General features: G+C 36.9%; 1 protein-coding gene and 1 non-coding gene across 3 annotated transcripts in view; both read left to right on the top strand.

The window, feature by feature from the left end:
- The window catches only part of POLA1 (DNA polymerase alpha 1, catalytic subunit), a 312,753-nt gene that overhangs the window by 45,401 nt on the left and 243,945 nt on the right, over nucleotides 1–23,407 (top strand). For both annotated transcript variants that reach the window (XM_023737298.1, XM_023737299.1), the window contains 4 exons: nucleotides 687–786; nucleotides 2,269–2,393; nucleotides 8,662–8,811; nucleotides 9,213–9,335. In XM_023737298.1, the coding sequence (XP_023593066.1) occupies nucleotides 687–786; nucleotides 2,269–2,393; nucleotides 8,662–8,811; nucleotides 9,213–9,335 (498 nt within the window). The remainder of the gene's footprint in view (nucleotides 1–686; nucleotides 787–2,268; nucleotides 2,394–8,661; nucleotides 8,812–9,212; nucleotides 9,336–23,407) is intronic.
- Nucleotides 1,276–1,405, top strand: LOC111821720 (small Cajal body-specific RNA 24). Its single transcript, XR_002825068.1, has one exon. It is a non-coding gene; the product is annotated as a small Cajal body-specific RNA 24 (non-coding RNA).

The raw sequence follows: 23,407 nt of genomic DNA on the forward strand, positions 1-23,407 counted from the left end.
AATAGTAATTGATTCAGAATGAGAATTTAATGTTAAAATGTGATTCAGGTTCTTGTATTTGCTTGCTTATTTACATTATCAAAATTGGTGTAGGGAATATTAATTTAGAGGAATTCAGCTGCTGCTGAAGTATTGGCTGTTGGTCATTAATAAACTCCTTGAGAATGAATTTTCAGTATATGGCTATGCTTACTTTAAGCTGTCTATATTAATAATGATAATACTGATGATAATACCTTTATGGAATATTTTGTATTTTTACATAATGAAATTAAGTAGTAAATTTAAGAGGACCTATTTACAGTCTTAAATTTCACGTAATATGAAAAGTAGTATTTTTAGTATCAGTTGATTAAAAAATATAGAAGGTTTCTCTGAATTCAGAAACATTCAGGAATAGAATTGCATATTTTTTGTCATGACACTAAAACATCACCGTATGCACAAATTTGGAAGAAAAAGAAAGTAACTCTGAGATGTAGTACTTGTTCAGGTAACGTACCATGCTTGGCATTCATTTAGATTCATGAACATTACGGTAACTTTTTCCCATAGGTAGGAACACTAACTAAAAGTAAATAATGTTTGTTAGAACTATCTGCTGAAATTGGGAAGGGAGGAGCATGAAACTTTTAATTAGTTTATTAGTTGCTGGCTGCTGAGGTTATCTTTCCATTTGATATTAGGGAGATGAAGACGAAGAAATTGACGGAGATACCAGTAAATACAAGAAAGGACGTAAGAAAGCAGCTTATACTGGCGGTTTGGTATTGGACCCCAAAGTTGGTAAGGCTGGCAGCGAATTGGTTTGCCCGTGGTGTTCAGGAATTTCTTAGCATAGAGCTAGGCTTGAGAAGCTAGAAGACCTGAATTGTTTCATAAGTTAACAAAAAAATTTTATGAAGACATTATTTTATCTTTTGTTGTGAAAATCATATTTGCTGGTCACTTCACATGGAATTAATGTGAATTTTATCAAGTAGCTTGAACTCTGAGTAGGACGTATTTTTGACAAACAGCAGCTTTATTATGTAATGAAATGTAGCAGTAGTAATTTGGTGCTAAATAGAGCTGGATTTGAATTCTGGTTATACGATCTTGGGCTGCCTGTTTAACCTCTGTAAACCTCAGTTTCCTCCTTTGTAAAATGGAGATAAGAATAATATCTACCACATAGGGATTTAAGAAATAAAAGTAATTGTTTAGTTGTTTAGTATAGTGTCTGGCACAGAGTAAACTATCAATATATGTTTGCTGTTATTGTTGTCTTAGTCGTGGACATTTATTTTTATTCAGTTTCTTCTCAAGGTGAAGATAACTCTTTGTAAATGTCCTAGAGAAATATAGTAGCTTTCTGTTCACCTTTTGCAAGTAAAAGGGGTGGATCGTTCCACTACTGACATTTATGTACATGTCTCTTGTCTAACTTTTAGCACAGTTTGTATATGGGTAAATGCTAACCTTTCAATTCTTTGAAGAAATGGTTGTGGAAAAAAATTTAACCACTCACTGGTACAGATAACTAAACATTTTGGGTGGGAGAGTAGGTGGAAGGGAATGCTGACTTGAAGGAGAATTTAACAGTACACCTACCTCTCACTTATTGACATGGTTAGCTTCCAAAGACCAGGCCATTAGGTGAAAATTGGGGTTAAGCAAAAACGGAGGATGACTACATTATTATATCACTGCCAGATTACATCATTATATAACTGCCAAACCACTGAGAATGATGGCCCAGCCAAGTTGACACAACCTTAGCCATCACAGCCAGGTTTACTCTCACCTCGCACCTTGGTGTTCATTACTGACAGACATATGTTGTTAATGCGCAAAATAGTAGGATGGTAGATTTTTTTTACTGTTGTCATAAGTGTGAAATGTTGGATAACAAGCTAGTTGATAAGTGAGGAGTAGGTGTATTTTTTTCAAATGGATATGACTCCTGTCGAAAGTCATTAATATGGGGAGGTGTTTGCCCATCATGATGTACTTTGGGGACTGCTGGGGAGAGGACTGGGTGTAGCTGGTTCCAAGGCAAGACATGATCTTGCCTACTGTAGTTTTCGTCCCTCTTCTTTTGTGACCTGGGTTTTCACTTTAATCCAAATTATTTTATGGAGTGGTAGTAGACCTTTTCTCCTTTTGTCTACCTCACAGCTCTGGATACTTTGTAACATACTTCATAGTATGTTTTCTAATGTGACATGTTGACAAATCTGCACTTCTTTAGACTTTTTATGACATTATGTGGCTTTTCTATTTCAGGTTTTTATGATAAGTTCATTCTGCTTCTGGACTTCAACAGTTTATATCCTTCCATCATTCAGGAATTTAACATTTGTTTTACGACAGTGCAAAGAGTTGCTTCAGAGGCACAGAAAATTACAGAGGTTCGTACTCAACCGGGGCTCTTTAAATTGAGGTTAAAAGTAGTGCTTATAAAGGAAGAGAACCAAGGGAGTTAGCTTTCTAGTTTTACCTCTTGAGGATACATTCAATCACATCCTTTCTGGGTGGTCAAAAAAACGGAAAGGGTCAGGTAGGAGAGACAGACTGGTTGGGTGTCTTTTTTTGTTTTAACATCTATATTGAGATATAATTCACATACCATACACTTCACCGTTTAAATTTGGTGGCTTTTAGTATGTTCATAGGGTTTGCAATCATCACCACAATCAGTTTCAGAACATTTTCATTACCCTAAAAGTAATCCCCTACCATTTAGCTGTCACCTCACCTCTAATCCTTCCATTTCCTCCAGCTCTAGTCAACCACTTATCTACTGTCTGCCTCTATAAATTTATCTGTTCTGGACATTTCATATAAATGAAATCATACAATATGTGGCCTTTTGTTTCTGGCTTATTTCACTTAGCATACTGTTTTCAAGGTTCATCCACATTGTCACATGTGTCAGTACTTCATTCTTTTTTACTGCCAAATAATATTGCATTGTATAGATATGCAATATTTTATTTATTTTAGAATTAGCTTGTCAATTTCTATAAAAAAGGCTGGCTGGGATTTGATAGTGATTGTGTTGAATCTGTATATCAATTTGGGGAACATTGGCATCTTAACAATATTAAGTCTTTAAATCCATGAACATGGAATGTCCTTCCATTTATTTAGGTCTTAATTTCTTTTACCTATGTTTCATAGTTTTCTGTGTACAAGTCTTGCACTTCTTACATTAAATTTATTTCTAAGTGTTTTGTTCTCTTTTGTGCTGTTATAAATGGAATTGTTTTCTAAATTTTGTTTTCAGGTTGCTCATTGCTAGTGTATAAAAATATAACTGATATTTTTGTATATTGATCTTGTATCCTGCAGACTTGCTCAACTTGTTTATTCTAAGTTTTTTTTTGTTTTTTTAGTAGATTCCTTAGGATTTTCTCTATATAGGATCTGTCATCTGTGAATGGAGATAGTTTTACTTCTTCATTTCCAACCTAGATACCTTTTATTTCTTTTCTCTTGCTTAATTGCCCTTGCTAAAATCTCCAGTACAATGCTCAGTAGCAGTGGTGAGAGCGGGCATCCTTGTCTTGTTCCTGATCTATGAGGAAATCTCTCAGTTGTTCACCATTAAGTATGATGTTAGCTGTGGGTTTTTCATAGATGCCATTTATCAGGTTGAAGAAGTTCCCTTCTATTTCTAGTTTGTTGAGTGTTTTTATCATGAAAGAGTTTGGATTTCGTCAGGTGGTTTTTCTGTGTCTATTGAGATGATCATGTGGTATTTGCCCTTTATTAATTTGGTGTATTACATGGATTGACTCATATGTTGAACTAACCTGCATTCCTGGGATAAATCCCACTTGATCATGGTGTATAATCCTTTTAATATGCTTTTGTATTCGGTTTGCTAGTATTTTGTTGAGAAATTTTGTGTTTATATTCATAAGGGATATTGGCCTGTAGTTTTCTTTTTTTTTTTTTTGTGCTGTCTTTGGTTTTGGTATCAGAGTAATACTGGGCCTCATAGAATGAGCTGGGAAGTGTTCCCTCTTATATTTTTTTGGAAGAGTTTGTGAAGGATTACTGTTAGTTCTTAAACATTTGGTAGAATTCATCAGTGAAGCCATCTGGTCTTGGCTTTTCTTTTTTTGATTACTGATTCAATCTTTTGCAATAGGTGTATTCAGATTGTCTGTTTCTTCTTGAGTCAGTTTAGGTAGTTTGTGTCTTTCTAGGAATTTGTTTCTTCTAGGTTATCGAATTTGTTAGCATACAATTGTTCATAGTATTCCCTTTTAATCCTTTTTATTTCTGTAAGATCTGTAGTAATGTTTCCTCATTTAGTCCTAATTTTAGTGATTGGATTCTTTTCTTGTTCTTTGTCAGTCTAGCTAAAGGTTTGTCAATTTTGTTGATCTTTTCAAGTAACCGACTTTGGTTTCATTGATTTATCTCCGTTATTTTTCTATTCCCTATTTCATTTATTTCCACTCTATATTATTTCCTTTCTTTGGTTTAGTTTGCTTTTCTTTTTCCTAGCTTCTTAAGTTAGTGTCTTAGTTATCTAACGCTGCTATAACAGAGATACCACAAGTGGATGGCTTTAACAAACAGAAATTTATTTGCTCACAGTTTAGGAGGCTAGAAGTCCGAATTCAGGGTGCCAGCTCTAGGGGAAGGCTTTCTCTGTCAGTTCTGGAGGAGGGTCCTTGTCTCTTCAGCTTGTTTCCTGGTTGCTTGGAGATCTCCATGTGGCATGGCATCAATTTTCCCCCATCTCTGCTTCTAGCTTGCTTGTTTAATCTCTATATTTTAAAAGAGATTGACTCAAGGTACACCCTACACTAATCCTGCCTCATTAACATAAACACAGCTCATTTCCAAATGGTATTATAACCACAGACATAGAGGTTAGGATTTACAATGCATATTTTTTGGGGACATAATTCATAACAGATTACTGATTTGAAAGCTTTCTTCCTTTTTGATGTAAACATTTACAACTATAAATTTTCCTCCAAGCACTGCATTAGCTTCACCCCATAAGTTTTGGTATGCCCCTTATGCCTTTTTACGGTAAATCCCCCCTCCGAAGGCAACCATTGACCTAACTTCTGTTGCTATAGCTGAGTTTTGCCTGTTGTAGAACTTGATATAGAGTGATATAGTATGTATTCTTTTGTGTCTGTTTTTTTTGCTCAACATAATGCTTTTGAAATTCATCCATGTTGTTGCATTATCAGTAGTTCTTTCCCTTTTGTTGCTAAGCAGTACTCCAGTTTGTTATTCATTCTCCTGAGGTGAATATTTGGGTTGTTACCAGCTTTGGGCTATTATTAATAAAGCTACTGTGAACATTTTTGTGAAAATCTTTTTGTGGATTTATGCGTTCATTTCTCTTGGATAAGTACCTCGGGAGTGAATTTGCTGGTTTGCATGGAAAGTGCATTTTTAATTTGATAAGAAACTATCAAATTGTTTTCCAAAGTAGTTGTAGCATTTTATACTTCCACCAGTCATGCATGAGAGTTCAAGTTGCTCCTCATCTTCTCTAACACTTGGTATTTTCAGTCTTTTTTAATTTTAGCCATGAAAACATTTCTTAATGATTCAACTCACTAAACAAACTTTAAAAAGAATCTTTTTGAGTTCCCTGACCTGGATTTTTTTTTTTTTTAGTATATATTTTTTATTTACAAGTAATGTCTTCATTTCTTTTTTTTTTAATTGTACTTCAGGTGAAGGCTTACAGAACAGAGTTTCTCATGAAACAGTAGTACACATATTGTTTTATGACATTGGTTAACAACCCCACAACATGTCAACCCTCTCCCTTCTCGACTTTTTTTTTTGGTGAAAATATGCATAGCCAAAGATATAAAATTGGTGTATGTTTTGATGTGTATATATATATATTTACATATGTTTAACAAGTATGAGACTCTAAAATTGCTATGCTTCCATTTTTTTTTAATATATTTTATTGTACTTCAGGTGAGGGCTTACAGAACAAATAGTTTCTCACGAAACAGTAGTACACATATTGTTTTATGACATTAGTTAACAACCCCACAACATGTCAACCCTCTCCCTTCTCGACTTTTTTTTTTTTTGGTGAAAATATACATAGCCAAAGATACACCATTTCAAAAATTTCTACATCCACAGTTTAGTGACATCGACTACGCTCTTCCAATTGTGCTGCTATTCTCACTTTAGATGAAGGCTTACAGAACAAAATAGTTTCTCATTTAACAGTTAGTACACATGTTGCCCTATGACAATGGTTAACAACCTCCCAACACATCAACACTATCCTTACTCAACCTTGGGTTCCCTATCACCAGCTTCGTTGTCCTTTTCTGCCTTCTGGCCCTTGCCCCTGGACAGCTGTACCTCATTAGTCGCATTTGGTTTTATGGGGCTGTCCACTCCCAGGCTGAACGGTGAACCTCGGAGATGACTTCACCACTGAGCTAAAAGGGTGTCTGGGGGCCATACTTTCGGGGTTTCTCCAGACTCCTTTAGGCCAGTAAATCTGGTCTTTTTTTTTTGTGAGTTAGAATTATGTTCTACATCCTTCTGCAGCTCTGTGCAGAACCCTCTGTTGTGATCCTCCTGGTCAGAGCAGTCCCTGACCTGGATTTTAATCTAATCAATGATCATTCAGTCAACAGTTTTACATAGGGCTTAATGACTTAATGGATGGCTCTTCATAAATGAAGCTTATACAATTGATTGTCCATAGGGAATTTGATTAGAATTGGTTCTTTAGCAGTAAAAAACAGATTTAAAATAACTCCGTAAATCATTTTTCTGTTTTTTTTTTTTACATGTAGCAGAAGATGTCTTTTTGTCCTCTAGCTCCTCACTTTAGTTCCAACCACACGCTTGGGAGCTGTTTTTCAGTTCCAATTCCATATTCCCAGAAGAGAGAACCTGATAGGCTAGTTTAGGTTGGTGAGTACCCCTGGTCCCATCAACTGTGACCACAGGAGTGGGTTTACAGAGTACAAATATGGCTGCTAAAGGGCTTTTCTGTGGCACTAGAGGATAATTTCACAGACAAAGTACTGGATAAAAACCAAAAAACCCGTTGCCGTCAAGTCGATAGACATCCCCTAAAGGTCATGACAGCATTTGATTAATAATAATGTTCTTTGGGCTGTGTGCTGCTTACTGTGCCAGCTTTGTGATCATTATTCTTATCCAGCCTCCCCCACTCTTTCCCTCATTTTGTTTATTTGAGTTTTCCCATTTGGATTCTGGATAAACAATAGAATCATTTTAGAGGTCATTGAAGAAATTCTGTGCAAATAGCACTTTATAGATTCCGTATCATTTTCATGTGCATCATTTGGTCTTCAGAACAGCTAGCATCACACCGCTAGTGATGGTAGAGATGGGAGAGGATTGGACATTTCCGACTCCAGATCCTTTCAGTTTACTTTTTATCTGACTTCGGTAGTTGCTATAAATAATTGGAATGTGTACCAAGATCTCTTTAATAGGCTTGTTCTCATCATCTGCTATATTAGAAAACAATAGGCTGCTACTATTATTGTAAGATTGTTCATTTGACGCTATTGATCTTCATCAAATCAGATACTTTGTAAAGGCTGAGTTATCGAATGGCGTTGATTTGACATGCTTTAAGCCAAAAGGTATATTTTTAATTCTGAATCTTTGAAAGGGCAAATGTGCCTGGCTTTTCTTTGCAGCCTGTTAATAGAATTAATGGAGGCTTGAGAAAAATGGCCTAATGCTTTCTCCTGCTGTAGATTTTAATGTAAGAAGACTCCTGGTTGCTTTTCTAAAATGTTGCTATTCTTCTACCAATTGCAAAGCAATTTATAGATAAAAGGGACTACATAAATACTAAGGAATATATATGCGCTAATTTTTAAAAATGTCATGACCGATTTAAACATGTGCTCCAAAGTCTTAAAAGAAATTTGCTGATTTAGTATTTAGGTGTTTATTTGTTAGTCTAAAACATTTACAGTAATTGCTATGATTCTACTTAGTTTTAAAAATTCTATAGTATTTTGTTTGGCAGTGCAAATGATTTAAAGCAGTATTTCAGCTGTTTTTTTTTTTCTTTTAAGTCCTAGAGGTTTCTCTTAGTGTTTTATTTTAAAGACAATTTCCCCAAACATGTTGCTCCCCAGTCTTGTTGAAGAGAGGATAGTATCGTGTAAAAATTCATCCCTTGAACAGTATTGAAATTTATGAATAACTACAGGGGTGGGAGATATTGAGATTGAGGGGCTGATAGACTTGGGAGAAAAGAGGGCAGTGCTGACTTGTTCTACACCCCTCTCAGCTCCCTGTACACCACCTATGCATTGTGGACCTTTACTTTTATAAGAAAGTAGCTTTTCAAGAGGAGTCCTGGTGGCGTAGTGGTTAAGCACTTGGCTACTAACCCAAAGGTTGGTGGTTCAAATCCATCAGCTGTTCCATGGGAGAGAAGACCTGGCAATCTGCTCCCGTAAAGATTACAGCCTAGGAAACCTTATGGGGCAGTTGTACTATGTCCTATAGGGTCGCTATGAGTCGGAATCCACTCGACGGCGCACAATGGCAGCAGCTTTTAAAAATGTGATCATGGGATAAGGCTCCATTGAATATTATTTTAGAAAATTATTTCTCAAAAATTTGATTTGTCTGTTATTTCTGTTGTATATTCATCAGGATGGAGAACAAGAACAGATCCCTGAGCTGCCAGATCCAAGCTTAGAAATGGGCATTTTGCCCAGAGAGATCCGGAAATTGGTAGAGCGGAGAAAACAAGTGAAACAGCTAATGAAACAGCAAGATTTAAATCCAGACCTTGTTCTTCAGGTATATCTTTTCACTAAGAGATATCTGAGTGACAGTCTTAGTTTTTAGGATTTGATTATTTGTTGCTGTGGGCAAATGCATGTGCTTATTTTAAGTTTGTGAGTAGGTACCCATTAAAGAACAGTAGAATGCCTTAGAGAGTGGAAGGCAGCTGTATCTGCAAAGGCTGTATCTGAGCAAGATCCTGCTGAATCCTGGGAGCTTTGGAGTCTATGTTTACTTGCTTCTAGGAGGTCAGGGTATCATGGATCTGGGAAATTGGCTTGAGTATGTTAAGAATTTTTTATTTCAGGGATAGTGAGGGTTTCTCCGTCTTATTTGTAATTCTAGCAAGACTCTAATGTAATGCTTAACTGTCTGCAAATGTTGTTGTTTTTCTTTTGTCCTTGTGGGACCTGCAGTATGACATTCGACAGAAGGCTCTGAAGCTCACGGCGAACAGTATGTATGGCTGCTTGGGATTTTCCTACAGCAGATTTTATGCCAAACCACTGGCTGCTTTGGTGACATACAAAGGAAGGGAGGTAAATGGCTTAACATTCACGTCTTGGAAAATGAGAGTATTTTAAACTATACGTGTTGTAGTATGAGAAAGCCAAGTTTGTTACCTAGTTACACAGCTTCAAATACCCTCTTTTTAGAATAAGTTGAGACTAGTAGGCATTTAAATAATCATTCATTCACTGTGTGTGTGTTTATTGAGCATCTACTACATGCTAGGCATTGTTCTAGGCACTGAGGATATAGTGTCCAGCAAAATGTAAAAGGTCCCTACTATCATGAGGCTTACATTCTATATGGGGGTTGGGTATTGGGAAAACAGACTACAAGTAAGTGAATAAATAAATATGACTAAGAAAATATGATAGAAGTAAATGCTCTGCAGATAATTAAAACTGGGTAGTGGACTAGAGACTGTTCAGAGGGCAAGTTTAGATTGGACAGGGAAGGCTTCTTTGAGGAGGTGACATGAACTGAGACCTGAATGACATAAGGGAGCTAGTTACATGTAGTTCAGGAAGAAGATCAGTTTAGTCATAAAGAACAGCAGTGAGCAGGCCCTGATGGCAGTGAGAAGCCAGTGAATGGTTTAAACCATGAAGTGATAGGCATTTCACTACTTCTGAGTAGAATGGATTGAAGGGGGCAAGAATCAGCTGGGCAACTAGTTAGGAGACTTGTTGTGGTAGTTCAAGTTCCAGATCATGGTGCCTTAGGCTGGTGGTATTAGTGGAGATGGATTTGTGATATATTGTGAAGAAATACAGGATTCGCTGATGGAGTGTAAGAAAAGGAAGAAATCAACGAGGATGCTTCCATTTTTGTTTTATAGCTTTAGCTAGTGGATCCATTTACGAAGATAGAAAAAACTGTGAGGGAGGGACTAAGAGTTATGTTTTGGGTGTGTTACCTCTGAGATATGTAGTGGATTTCCAGGTAACCATATTAAGTAGACAGTTAGATGTGTAAATCTAGAATTCTAGGAATATGTCCAGACTGGAGTTACAGATTAAGAGTCATTGGCTTTAGAAAGATGGGTCAGATACCAAACAGATTTGAGGTGTTGTCACTTTATGAACACTAAGCTTCATCTGCTTTAGTATTATGTGCATGGTTTTTTCTTAATTTATAAAAGGATAAACCAAAAACCAAACCCATTGCCATCAAGTTGATTCTGACTTATAGCAACCCTGTAGGGTAGAGTAGAACTGCCCCGCAGGGTTTCCAAGGCTGTAATCTTTATGGAAGCAGACTGCCACATCTTTCTCCCACAGAGTGACTGATGGGTTCGAACAGTCGACCTCTTGGTTAGCAGCCGAGTGCTTAACCACTGCACCACCAGAGCTCCTTTTATAAAACAATAGTTACATTAAATACTAAATTCCATTTAATTCCAGTAAATTCTTGTTTCCTTATAATGGATGTACTACTACTCAGTCTTAAAGAAGGTAGTGGTTACAGGCAGAATGCTAGTGTTGGGGGTCTGGATTCAGAATATTCTAGAGCAGGGATCGGCAGAATACGGCCTCTCAGCCAAATCTAGCCTGCTATATTTTTTATAAATAAAGTTTTATTGGAACACAGTCATGCTTATTTGTTTATGTATTGCTTGCTTTTGCGTTATATGGTTGCTTTTGTGTTACAACAGCCAAGTTGAGTAGTCATGATAGAGACTTGTATGGCCTGCAAAGCCTAAAGTATTTACTATCTGGCCCTTTTCAGAAAAAAGTTTGCTGACCTCTGCTTTAGGGTCTAGACCAGTGCTGTCCAATAGAACTTTGTGCAGTGATGAAAATGTTCTCTTATCTGCACTAGCCAATAAAGCAGCCTCTAGCCACATGTAGTTATTGAGCATTTGATAGCTGGCTAGTGCAACTGAGGAATTGAATTTTTAGTTTTATTTAATTATAATTAATACAAATTTAAATAGCCACATGTGGCTAGTGGCTGCTGTATTGGACAGTGCAGATCAAGTTGGTATGAAACAAACATCAGGATGCTTTGAGAGTCACTCTTCTGTTGGCATCCCTATTCCGTAGACGTGGGTAAAGCCTATATTGAACGTCAGTGATGTGTTAGAAGCTTTCAGATGCATTATACAACAATCCTTTGATATAGGTAATAACACCCCTGTTTTGCAGATGAGAAAGTTAAGACTCAGAGGTGAAGTATAGCAAGTGGCTATTTTGAATTTGAATCTGTGTCTTCCTGATTATAAGTTTTTTTAAACTACATTAGTGTTGTCTGCTGTATCTCAGGATGTCTTTCATAACAGTGGTTCTGCTTTATATTCTACCTCTTATTCCTGGAAGATCTTTTTCAAGACTCATGTCAAGACATAGGCTTTTTCACATGAGAAGATATAGGTATTTTAGGGGTTAGTTAAAGTGAGGAAAGGATGTTTTCAGTTTCTTAGGCTAAGTTTACTTCAAAATTATTTAAATTTTATTTCTGTATACGTATCCAGTGGCTGCTAGAATACCATCTTATTTTTATATTAGGAAATGCACTCACTATGCCCCAACTGGGTGATAATACACGGGTTGACTATTGAGATTGGATCAAGGTTACTCTTAAGTTTCTCACGAGAGGCAATAGTTGACAATTTACTCCCTTGGAGAGTGCCTCTTGCTGTTGGGAAATCCCTGTTGTTACATTTTCTGCATTGGCTCAGAAATCCACAAGCTTAAAAGGGCACTGTTGATAATGATAAGCCCCAAATTTCTCCAGTGATCTCCCCTACTTCCCTAATCCATTGTATGTTAAGGGCAACATTTTTGTTTAGCTGGATTTTTAATAGGAAGTTTAAACTCAATTTTTATTTTTCTGTTGTATAAAATACAACAATAACAAATCTTTAATAAATAAAGTATTAAGTAAACCTTGCTCTCTCTACTAAAAAGCAAAGGATTTCAAACAAATATAGAATTAATCATACGTGATTTAAATTCTTGGCTTCTACTTTCTACTTTTCTCTTTCCTCTTTCCACAAATAATGATAAAAACGTGTGGAAAGTTGGCCTTTAAAATATTTTGAGGTTAATGAGCAATAATAATTATACAGTTGTCCTCTGGAAATCTTGTACAAGAAGATCCAGAGTCACCTATGGAAATTATATCCTAAACTAAAAATGATTGTGAAATTATTAGTGATAATTATTAGCGCTTGAGGACAGAAATATTCTATGTGATAATCTGTCTTTGAGGTTGCTAGTGTTTTCCATATAGACTATTAAACGTGTAATTTCTCTTGATTATTAAAGAGGTATAAGGAGTAAAGTGCAAATGGAAAGTCAACATTTTCTGAGATTTTGGAATACCTCTGTAACTCATGAGATTTTGGAATACCTCTGTAACTCATGAAACTGGTATTTTTTTGTAATAAGGTAGAGTGGACAAAATAATACAGTAACCTGAAGATCCTAGAAGTTTGTTTTTAAAGTCCTTGTAGGGTAAATTAAATTAAGGTTCAAGTGGAAATTAATGAGAAAGAAACCTGGTAGCATGCCATAGTAAAAGATTTAGAAAATTTTGCATTTGAATATGGATTAATGCACAGTCTGCGAAGGCCTTGAAGCCCCCGCTCCCCTTTTTTGTATGTGCTCAGTTTTATTGGAATGATGCAGGCTTGGCTCTGATGACCTCATAATTTCTGTAATCAAATGTATTGACAGCTAAAGAACTCGGAGTAATTACTAATTGTACTTTTAAAAACAGGTTTATAGTAGAAATGCTAATAGTTGTGTCAAATGGACATCAATATTATCTTTTCACAGGTGTGATCTTTCACACTTAAATTTTTATGATTTTTAACTGCTCGGTGGCAAAGGAATTCGTTAATGGTTAAGGAATTCTATTAGGGCCCTCTCAGTGTACAAGTTATTTAGAAATAATGAAGTCAATGTTTCCAGAGAAGTAATATTGAAACTTTGTTTACAGATACTCAAAAGTGAATCTATACAAATATTATCTGTATTTGTGTTTGTTCTCAATGCATGTGTAGACCAGTAACATAAAAAAGAGATTGGACAAGCCTACAGCACGGAGTAGACTTACATATTTTTAAACCATGAAGAAAACATTGTCGTTTTCAAGTGACTAGTGTGGTAATTGAAGTGATTGTTCACTAGATGGCGATAGACACCCTGAGATCATTAATCAATTAAGGATTTTATTCAGTAAACAATCGTGAAGGCCATTTAGTGACTTAAATCTGTCAACATTTTAGACTTATTTTGAAACTATTATAGAAAGGCTAAAACTGGCTTAAAGGGTTGTAGTAGTCTAATTTATTTAATGTTTAAAATAATGACGATTTTTGAATCATAACTGTTATTGATAAGAACAGTCCTTTAATTTATCATCGCAAGCTAGATTCTTATATCATATAGCCAAATTCGTATCTACGGCCATGCAGCCCTGACTTCCTCAGCCACAGTATCCGAGGTTAATCTAAAGAGAATTGGAAATGATTTTGATATACAATTTTGCCTCTGTGAATTTGTTTTTCTATCGAGGCATTTTAGACTTATGTATATATGAACATGCTCATTGCCTAATCTTTACTGTAGTGGTAATATTTGTCTTCGTGGAATAATTAGGACTTACTGACACTGGGGTTGTTTCCTTTCTACGCTCTGTTATTTCTGTGCCCTTGAAAAACGATTTTTGGTCTAGAATTCTGATTGCATTTAATGTTAATGTATGCTCCAGTGTTCGGGTGTGGAGCCCATGCATTTGTATTTATCATGTAGTTGGCTGCAATGAATTTTTGCCAGCCTGGTTGCCAACCAGTTGTAGACTGCCTCGTTTTCATTTGTGTTCAGGGCTGAAATTTGTGCACTTAGAAAATGTATCCAAATCATCGCATGAAAACATTAAAATCTGGGCAAGCCTTCCTGGGCTTATCTAGGCTATGCGATAGCACCTGTCAGGAGCCCTTGGGAATGGCACCAGGACTGAGGGTTTTAGCCTTCGTTGGAGTCATTGGTTAAAGAAAATGAGTGACTATGGAGACCCTTGTAATTAAGTGTTAAGCGAGTCTTTTATCTTTATGTGGAAATAAGCAGCGTTTCACTTTTCCAATCTTTATTCTTAAAAAAGCCTAGTTTTTAAAAAACATTAAAAACAATAAAATATTATAGAGACAACTAAAGACCCTTTCCTCTCCACTATATCTCTTTCTCCTCTTCCTCAGAGGTAACTGCTCTCTAGAGGAGTTGGTTTTATCTGCTTTTACAATATAGGTGTGTGCCTATACATGTGATGCACTGAAAGTTTTTACCATTTATGTGTTATATAACACCGATTCTTTTGTAATTTGCGCCCCCCCCCAAAAAAAAAAAAAAACGGGGAAAAACCCCTGACTCATTCTAAGGAGCCCTAATGGCACAACGATTAGGCACTCAGCTGTTAACTGAAAGGTTGCTGGTTTGAACCCACCCAGCCATTCTGCGGGAGAAAGACCTGGTGATCTGTTCCTGTAAGATTACAGCCTAGAAAACTCTATGGGGCAATTCTACTCTGACACATGGACTCGCTATCAGTCAAAATTGACCCAACACAACATTTTAAGTATATTCATGTTGCTACATTTTTAGATTTGATTTGTTCATGTTACATATTGTACAATATTTCAGTGAATGAATGTAACGCTATGTTTTTTTTTTTATTGTCCACATTTAGATTTTCAAGTTTTCACTTGTTTCCAATTTTTGCTGTTACAAACATAGACAATGCTGCATATGCAAGTGTTTCTCTAGGGTAGGTACTAGGAGTGGAATTCACACATCCACAATCAGTATATGAGATTTTATTGATAATTGTTGTTAGGTACCCTCGAGTTGGTTCCGAATCATAGCAACTCTGTGTACAGCAGAATGAAATATTGCCTGGTCCTGCGCCATCCTCACAATTGTTGCTGTGTTTGAACCCATTGTTGCAGCCACTGTGTCAGTCCATCTCATTGAGGGTCTTCCTCTTTTTTGCTGACCTTCTACTTTACCAAGCATGATGTCCTTCTCCAGGGACTGGTCCCTCCTGATAACATGTCCAAAGTACGTGAGATGAAGTCTCGCCATCCTTGCTTCTAAGGAGCATTCTGGCTGTACTTCTTCCAAGACAGACTTGTTCATTCTTCTGGCAGCCCATGGTGCATTCAATATTCTCTGCCAACACCATAATTCAAATGAATCAATTCTTCTTAGGTCTTTGTTATTCATCGTCTATCTTTCACATGCATATGAGGCAATTGAAAATACCATGGCTTGGGTCAGGTCCCCTTTAGTCCTCACAGTGACATCTTTGCATTTTAACACTTTAAAGAGGTCTTTTCCAGTAGATTTGCCCAGTGCAATATATCATTTGATTTCTTGACTGCTGCTTTCATGGGCGTTGATTGTGGATCCAAGTAAAATGAAATCCTTGACAGTTTCCATATTTTTTCCATGTATCATGATGTTGCTTATTGGTCCAGTTGTTAGGATTTTTGTTTTCCTTATGTTAAGGTGTAATCTCTACTGAAGGCTGTGGTCTTTCATCTTCATCAGTAAGTGCTTCAAGTCCTCTTCACTTTCAGCAGGCAAGGCTGTGTCATCTGTATATCACAGGTTGTTAACGAGTCTTCCTCCAATTCTGATGCTGTGTTCTTTTTCGTATAGTCCAGCTTCTTGGATTATTTGCTCAGCAGGCACATTGAATAAGTATGATGAAAGAATACAAACCTGACTCACACCTTTCCTGACTTTAAACCGTGCAGTATCCCCTTTAAATGACTGCCTCTTGGTCTATGTACAGTTTCCATATGAGCACAATTAAGCATTCTGGAATTCCCATTCTTCACAGTGTTATCTGTAATTTGTTATGATCCACACAGTCAAATGTCCTTGCATAGTCAATAAAACACGGGTAAACATCTTTCTGGTATTCTCCATTTTCAGCCAGGATCCATCTGACATCAGCAGTGATATCCCTCATTCCCTGTCCTCTTCTGAATCCAGCTTGAATTTCCCTGCCGATGTACTACAACCACTTTTGAACGATCTTCAGCAGAATTTTACTTATGTATGATATTAATGATATTTTTCAATAATTTCCGCATTCTCTGTTGGATCACCTTTCTTTGGAATGGGCACAAATGCGGATTTCTTCCAGTCGGTAGGCCAGGTAACTGTCTTCCAAATTTCTTGGTATAGACAAGTGAGCACTTCCAGCTCCTCATTTGTTTGTTGAAACATCTCAATTGGTATTCCGTCAATTCCTGAAGTCTTGTTTTTTGCCAATGCCTTCAGTGCAGCTTGGACCTCTTCCTTCAGTACCGTCGGTTCTTGATCATACGCCACCTCCTGAAATGGCTGAACACCGACCAATTCTTTTTGGTACAGTGACTCTTTGTATTCCTTCCATCTTCTTTTGATGCTTCCTGTGTCGTTTAATATTTTCCCCGTAGAATCTTTCAGTACTGCAGCTAGAGGCTTGAATATTTTCTTCAGTTATTTCAGCTTGAGAAATACCGAGAGTATTCTTCCCTTTTGGTTTTCTGTCTCCAGGTCTTTGCACATGTCATTATAATACTTTACTTTGTCTTTTCAAGCCACTGTTTGAAATCTTCTGTTCAGCTGTTCTACTGCATCATTTCTTCTTTTCCATTTAGCCACTCTACATTCAAGAGCAAGTTTCAGAGTTTCTTCTGACATCCGTTTTGGTCTTTTTTTTTTTTTTTCTTTTCTTTTTAATGACCTTTTGCTTTCTTCATGTATGATGTCCTTGGTGTTATACCACAACTTATGGTCTCCGGTCATTAGTGTAATATAATAGCAGTCATTTAACTTATTTAAGCCATTTAACTTATTTGATAATAGCAGTCATTTAACTTATCATAGCAAGTCAAATTCTTACATCAAACAACTACATTCATACCTATGGCTGTGGATCCAAATAGATGACCCCCTTAGTTGCAGTGGAAACCCTGGTGGCGTAGTGGTTAACAGCTACAGCTGCTAACCAAAAGATCGGCAGTTTGAATCTACCAGGTGCTTCTTGGAAACTCTATGGGGCAATTCTACTTTGTCCTCTAGGGTTGCTATGAGTCGGAATTGACTTGACGGCAACAGATTTGATTTTTGGTTTTTAGTCACAGTATTAGAGAGGTTAATCTAAACAGATTTGGAAATATTTTGATACACCATTTTGCCTTTGTCAGTTTGTTATTTGTTTTTCTGTTGAGGGATTTTAAACTCACCATATACTTGTAAACATACTTCTTGTATAACCCTTAGTGTTCTACGTCCTTGCCAACAATTGTTACTATCAGAATTTTTAATTTTTGCCACTCTCATGAGTGTGAAATGGTATTGCATTGTGGTTTTATTTTGCATTTCGCTGGTTATTAGTTGGAAATCTTTTCGTGTGTTTATCAAATCTTTGGTTTTCTTGTGTGAATTGTGTGTATGAACATATATGTCCTGTTTCTGTTGGGTTGTGTGTCTCTTAATATTTATTCTTACATATTCAAAGGCTAATCTTTGTTTGGTCATTTGTGTTGCACATATCTTCTTTAGTCTTTGGCTTATCCTTTAATTTTATTTGGTCTTTAATTATGCAGAAATTTTTAATTTTAGTAACAAATATTTTAGTTTTTTTCCTTTACAGTGTGTTTGCTTTTTTTTTTCCTACTTAAATCTTTTCCTCTTCCAATAACATGAAATATTCTCCTTTATTGTCTTCTAAAAGTTTTAATGTTTGGCTTTTTCTGTTTAGGTCCTTAATCCTTCTGGAAATTATCTTTGGGTATGGTATAAGTTATGGAAGGAGCCCTGGTGGCATAGGGGTTAATGCGCTCATCTGCTCACCAAAAGGTCGGTGGTTTAAACCCACCAGCCACTCTATGGGAGAAAGGTGTGGCAGTCTGCTTCCGTAAAGATTACAGCCTTGGAAACCCTATGGGTCAGTTCTACTCTGTCCTATAGGGTCTCTATGAGTCAGAATCGACTCGACAGCAATGCGTTTATAAGTTATGGGTCTGATTTTCTCTTTGCTTCCTTGTGGAGTCCTTGAACTTGTTCCTCTGTGTCGGGGTTAGCAAACTGTGACCCATGAGGTAACTCTCCTGCCCATTGCCTACTTTTGTAAATAAAATTTTATTGGAACACAGCCACACTCATTTGTTTATGGCTGTATTTGTGCTACAGTAGCAGAGTTGAGAAGTTGCCCAGAGACTTTATGACTTGCAAAGCCTAAAATATTTACTGTCTGGCCCTTTACAGAAAAAGTTTGCTGACCCTTGTCTAAAAGCTAGTTATGTATAATAAAAAAGCAACTCTGGTATCAGGCATAAACCTGTTGCCGTCGAGTTGATTCCAGCTTACAGCAACCCTATAGGGCAGAGTAGAACTGCCCCATAGGGTTTCCAAAGGAGCAGCTGGTGGATTCGAACTTACGACCTTTTGGTTAGCAGCTGTAGCTCTTAACCTCTGTGCCACCAGGGCTCTGGTATCAGACATACTAGGTGAAAATAAAGGAAATTATACTAACAGTAATAAGAAGGAAGGAAAACAATCTTTTGGAAATATAAAAATTAATAGATTTTGAAGCTTAACTTGTTCTTAGATTGGAAATTCGCCGACCCCATTAGAGTGAAGGTCTGTGAATTCTCTGAAGTTCTTTGCAACATTTGGAAGAGGGTGCGTAACTTTGAAGAAATTCTCAAAGGGAGCCAAAGTGCAAAAATGGAAAAGAACTACTGGTTCTTATACTTCATTTCTGTCGTCTTCTTAATTAGCTTGAAGGGAAAATACCATAGCCAAACATTAGCCTTAAAATTGTATACTTTTGTCATCTAAAACATGGCAGTGGGAAGAATATTCTTGCCAGATCAGACCCATGGAAACTGTGTGGGTGGTAGGAGGGAAGAGTTCTAATTCTGTCTCCAGAATTTTAATAGCCACCATTCAAACTACTTTTAACTTCAGCTGACCTACTAACATTTTGATTTTTTTTTTTTTTTTTTTTTTGATACAAGAAGGGAATTTCTTTTAAGGCTGAAATGAAAGTTTTAACCTATAAATTTTGGCAGATATATTTTATGTAAAGAAAAGCAATAGCTTCTTTCAGAGATCACAGATTACTTCTCACTTTCAAAGTTGTTTATATTTTGAAATTCTAAGCCAGAGAAACTTTTTATTCCCTTTTTATTGTCATATTTCAGGGATGTTTGGGTTCTCAATTCTTTGCAGTTCTACAAAACCGATAACACATATGATTCAGCTTTATTAATTCTTATTCTGTTAATTCAGAATTTATGGCAGTTTAGATGGAATGAGTTGGAATTCTTTATAGTACAAATTAATAGTTATTTTAGAGCCTAGATTCTTTTCATACACCCTTAAACACTATGGAAACAGCTATTTACAGTCAAGTAAGTGGAATCCTAGCTGCAGATCATTTATATTTATGAACTTGTGCTAAGGAACATCTACATTTGCTTGTCCATTTGTCTGTATTCTTTCTAAAAATTGATGAAAGTAATGTTGGTAAATATAAAGATGAGAAGAGGAAGCACTATTTGGAAACACACCATGGAAGGCCAGTCCAGATTATGGTAACTTAGACTTTTCATAATTTGAGAGCAATGCACTGACAAGAAATTTTAAGTATATAGAATAATTCATAGCTTATTAACACAGTTTTGCATTTATAGTGATAAATAAGTGGGTTACACTTAGGCCTGGTTTGAATTACTCTATATTCTTGAAAACACTGACATAGTATTTCTTTTAAACTAGCCAAAACTTCAGACTTTTCAAAATAAGTTTAGAATGATTTTATCCTTCTTTCTTGATAGTTGGAAACAGGACCTCCAGCTTTCTTAGACATCTGCCTCTGTGTGTTCTTTTGGGTTTTGGACATTAAAAGGTTATAAGTTTAGGAGGACCCAAGACAGCAGATATTAGGGTCATTGGGAAGAGAAAGACTAGGTCAAGTTCTGCCAGAAATCTCCTCTGAAGTGGGCTGGGGGTCCGTGAGCTTAAGAGAAGAAAGCTTTATCAAGGAGATAATTTAAGTATGTTCTTGTTTTATCTCCTTTGCATTTACTGACATTTTTGAATGGTTGATCCATCTTGGTCTTTGGGGAAATGCCATGATAATACAAGTTTTTGTCAAAGAAGGAGCACCTCACACCTCCCCCCGCCACACACATTATACCAAAAGAGTAGTGTCAGCAGCATTAAGAGATGGTCCTCGGACTGTGGGCTAGCCTCCTCACTTGTTCAGAATCTTCTGTCAATACTAGCCTTAAAAGTTCCAGGACTTACTTCATTAAGGAAGGTGGACTCTCCTTATTCTCAATCTAAATTAGTGCCTTTTTTCACTCATGCATTGAATTATTGGCTCTTTTATTACTTATTTTTTGGAATGAGTCTGTATAAACTAGTGTGAATACTTTAGAAAATTATTTTCTTTATTAACAAAAACTGAACAGAAGAAACGCCTGCAGCCTCACATGGTTTCTCTGTTCTCCAAGCTCCACTCTGTTCAGTTTGTCAGGGCTTGGGCTCCACACATTTTGTGTCCCACCTCATGCCTTGCCCTGTGCCCCACAGACTGGGTGCTCAGTTGCTTCAACTCTGAGATCACACTTGCCTAGTAGTTTCTGTAGTTATACATGGCTGGGTGTGGAGGCAATGCATTTTCAAAGATGGTCTTGATATTTAAGCCTATCTTGAGTTTACAAGAATGGCCAGGGTACTCAGAATAAGAAAAAGGATACTGTGTACATTTTTACTAGTTACTTTTATTTGAGAAGGCAGGACAGAGTATTTTTACCTCCATATTTTGCTCATTTAATTACTGAAACCAATGGGAATGTGGCTAAGGATGAGAATATACTCTTATCAGACTGACCTTGCGTCAGCACCACTGATTGCCACTGTGGTAGATTAGGTTTCATTACTTTGACTTGAATCACATAATTTGAGTCCTGGAAATCTTTTTCTTTCTCCAACTCTCACCAGAATGAGTGACTTTCTGTTAACCCAAACTCATTCCACTTTCTACATATGTGAAGTTTTTATATAAACCTATTTTTGTGTGTTTCTTTTTCACAAGCTGCGTGTTATTTGACAGGTGTTCTAAAGCTTCTTGCTTTGGCAGTGAACCAAGATGACAGAGCAGTAATCATTTAGAAAGTGCCATTTCCTCCTCGTTAAGAGACTAAAAGAAAAGTGTGAAGTTATTAACCACTGTTCATCAGTGGCATAGAAATTTAGTAAGGTTTGATTGTCTGATTCTACAGTCCATCTGCATAGGTAATTTCCTGTACAATACTATTGTCAAGGAAGGGGGAGAATGTCATGTAACAACTTTTTTCTCCCACAATCATTCCCTTCCCCCTTTGTACAAATTGCAGATACAGATGAATTGAAGAGAAAGGATCACTAGTAAACCGGAACATTGACCGTTTCTTCCTTATAGGCTTTTCCTTTCCTCATTTGCCCAGGTAATAGATACATGGGTGACATATAGCACTCTGCAGCCTTGCAAAATTCCCATCCCCAAGATGAATCAGATGCCCAAATGTTACTACTACATGGTCTTTAGCCACACTGGGTATGTTTATTGCTCATTTAAAGACCCTACTCTCTGTAGCCCGTGCTGTCTGGTGGCTTGAACACACCCTTCAGAGAAATGCACAACAGTATAGGCAGGCCCTTTAAAGACACATCTATCTCAAATTTAAAAATATAACAAGTTCATTTTATTATGGCTCAGGACTGCTTAACTGAGGTAAGACTAATCAAATTAATGCCTCTGTTTGTGTTTCATCATTTCAGTAGGCAGCCTGAGCCTGTGTCAATTTGCCATATCATAAATACTGTGTTAAATTACAGTGAGCCGAGTTTGGTAAGTTGTGGGAGTTTTGGAAGGCAGGGAGAATGGTTTTATGTATGTGTTAAGAAGCTGTTTGATTTTAAGCCAGGGATTCCTGAGCCCTGTAGTAATCGTTCTAGAGATCTTGTACCTACTTTGAAATTTAGTGCCAGTGTTGGGTTGTACAGCTGTCCTTGTTTCCTTTTTATTATTAGTTTTTGTGGTTGGATTGGCTTGTATCCCTTTTAAACTCGAACGTACTGGAGTCTCGCAATTTAAAATTATTCTTTGAAAAACCCCTTCCCTCCTCTAAAAAGCAAAATGAAATAGAATGGAACCAAAAAGTGACTCTCTGCATTTTTAAAAGAACAACACAGCACGAGCAATTTCTAGAAATGGTTTATGTGCAATCTTTGGAATTACTGATTCTTCTTTACAGGGGTGGGTTTAGTTTTCTATTATTTTTATGATTTTGTTGTTTTACATTTAACAAAATATTTGCTGTTTTGAGGTAAGTGAGGATATTTTTTGTGTTAGGGCTAAGAGCGGAGTGGGGATGGGAGTGGAACAAAGACGTTAAGTCTCTCACAATTTGGAGTGTCGGACATGTGGCTAGATTTGTTACAGGGGTTTCTGCCCCTGCTGACTTAACCACAGCCTACATTTGCAGCCCTGCGCAGGAGGGCGGTGTGCCTTCTGCAGGCGGGAGGAGGAGGACTCAGAGGCGGGGGAGTAAGCTCATGGGCTATTAATAATGTACATTGTTCTTAGGGCCACATGTAACATTTCTGTGCACTGGCCAACAGGGTAGGGTGTATGTTCTATTTACGTTGGACTGCATGGCATGATGCGATGGACAGCTGATGTTGAATCACAGGAAGAATTTGGATGTTTCTTCTTTAATGGTGTCCTAACTGGACAGAAAAAATAACTTGTTTTCAGAAGATTGGCTCAGAGTGGGTGAATATATTTAATTTAGTTACTGGTTCTTGCCTCATAGCCAGAAATTCTTCAAGTAATATTTGCTGAGTGTGTACCACGGAGGGAAATGGAGACAAATGACATTGCTTGTGACCTGCAGGCTTGAGGCGAAAGCCTTAGGTAATGAGTCCAGTAAAACTAGAGCTAGAGCCTGGGAAGCCAAACTCGTGATTACTCACTAGTAAACAAGAGAAGGGATCCTCCGTAGGCTCAAAAACCCTGCAGAGATGCCTGGGTATGCACTGGA

The sequence above is a fragment of the Trichechus manatus genome, unplaced genomic scaffold (genome assembly GCF_000243295.1).
Source record: "Trichechus manatus latirostris isolate Lorelei unplaced genomic scaffold, TriManLat1.0 scaffold00100, whole genome shotgun sequence".
Taxonomy (NCBI): Eukaryota; Metazoa; Chordata; class Mammalia; order Sirenia; family Trichechidae; genus Trichechus; species Trichechus manatus.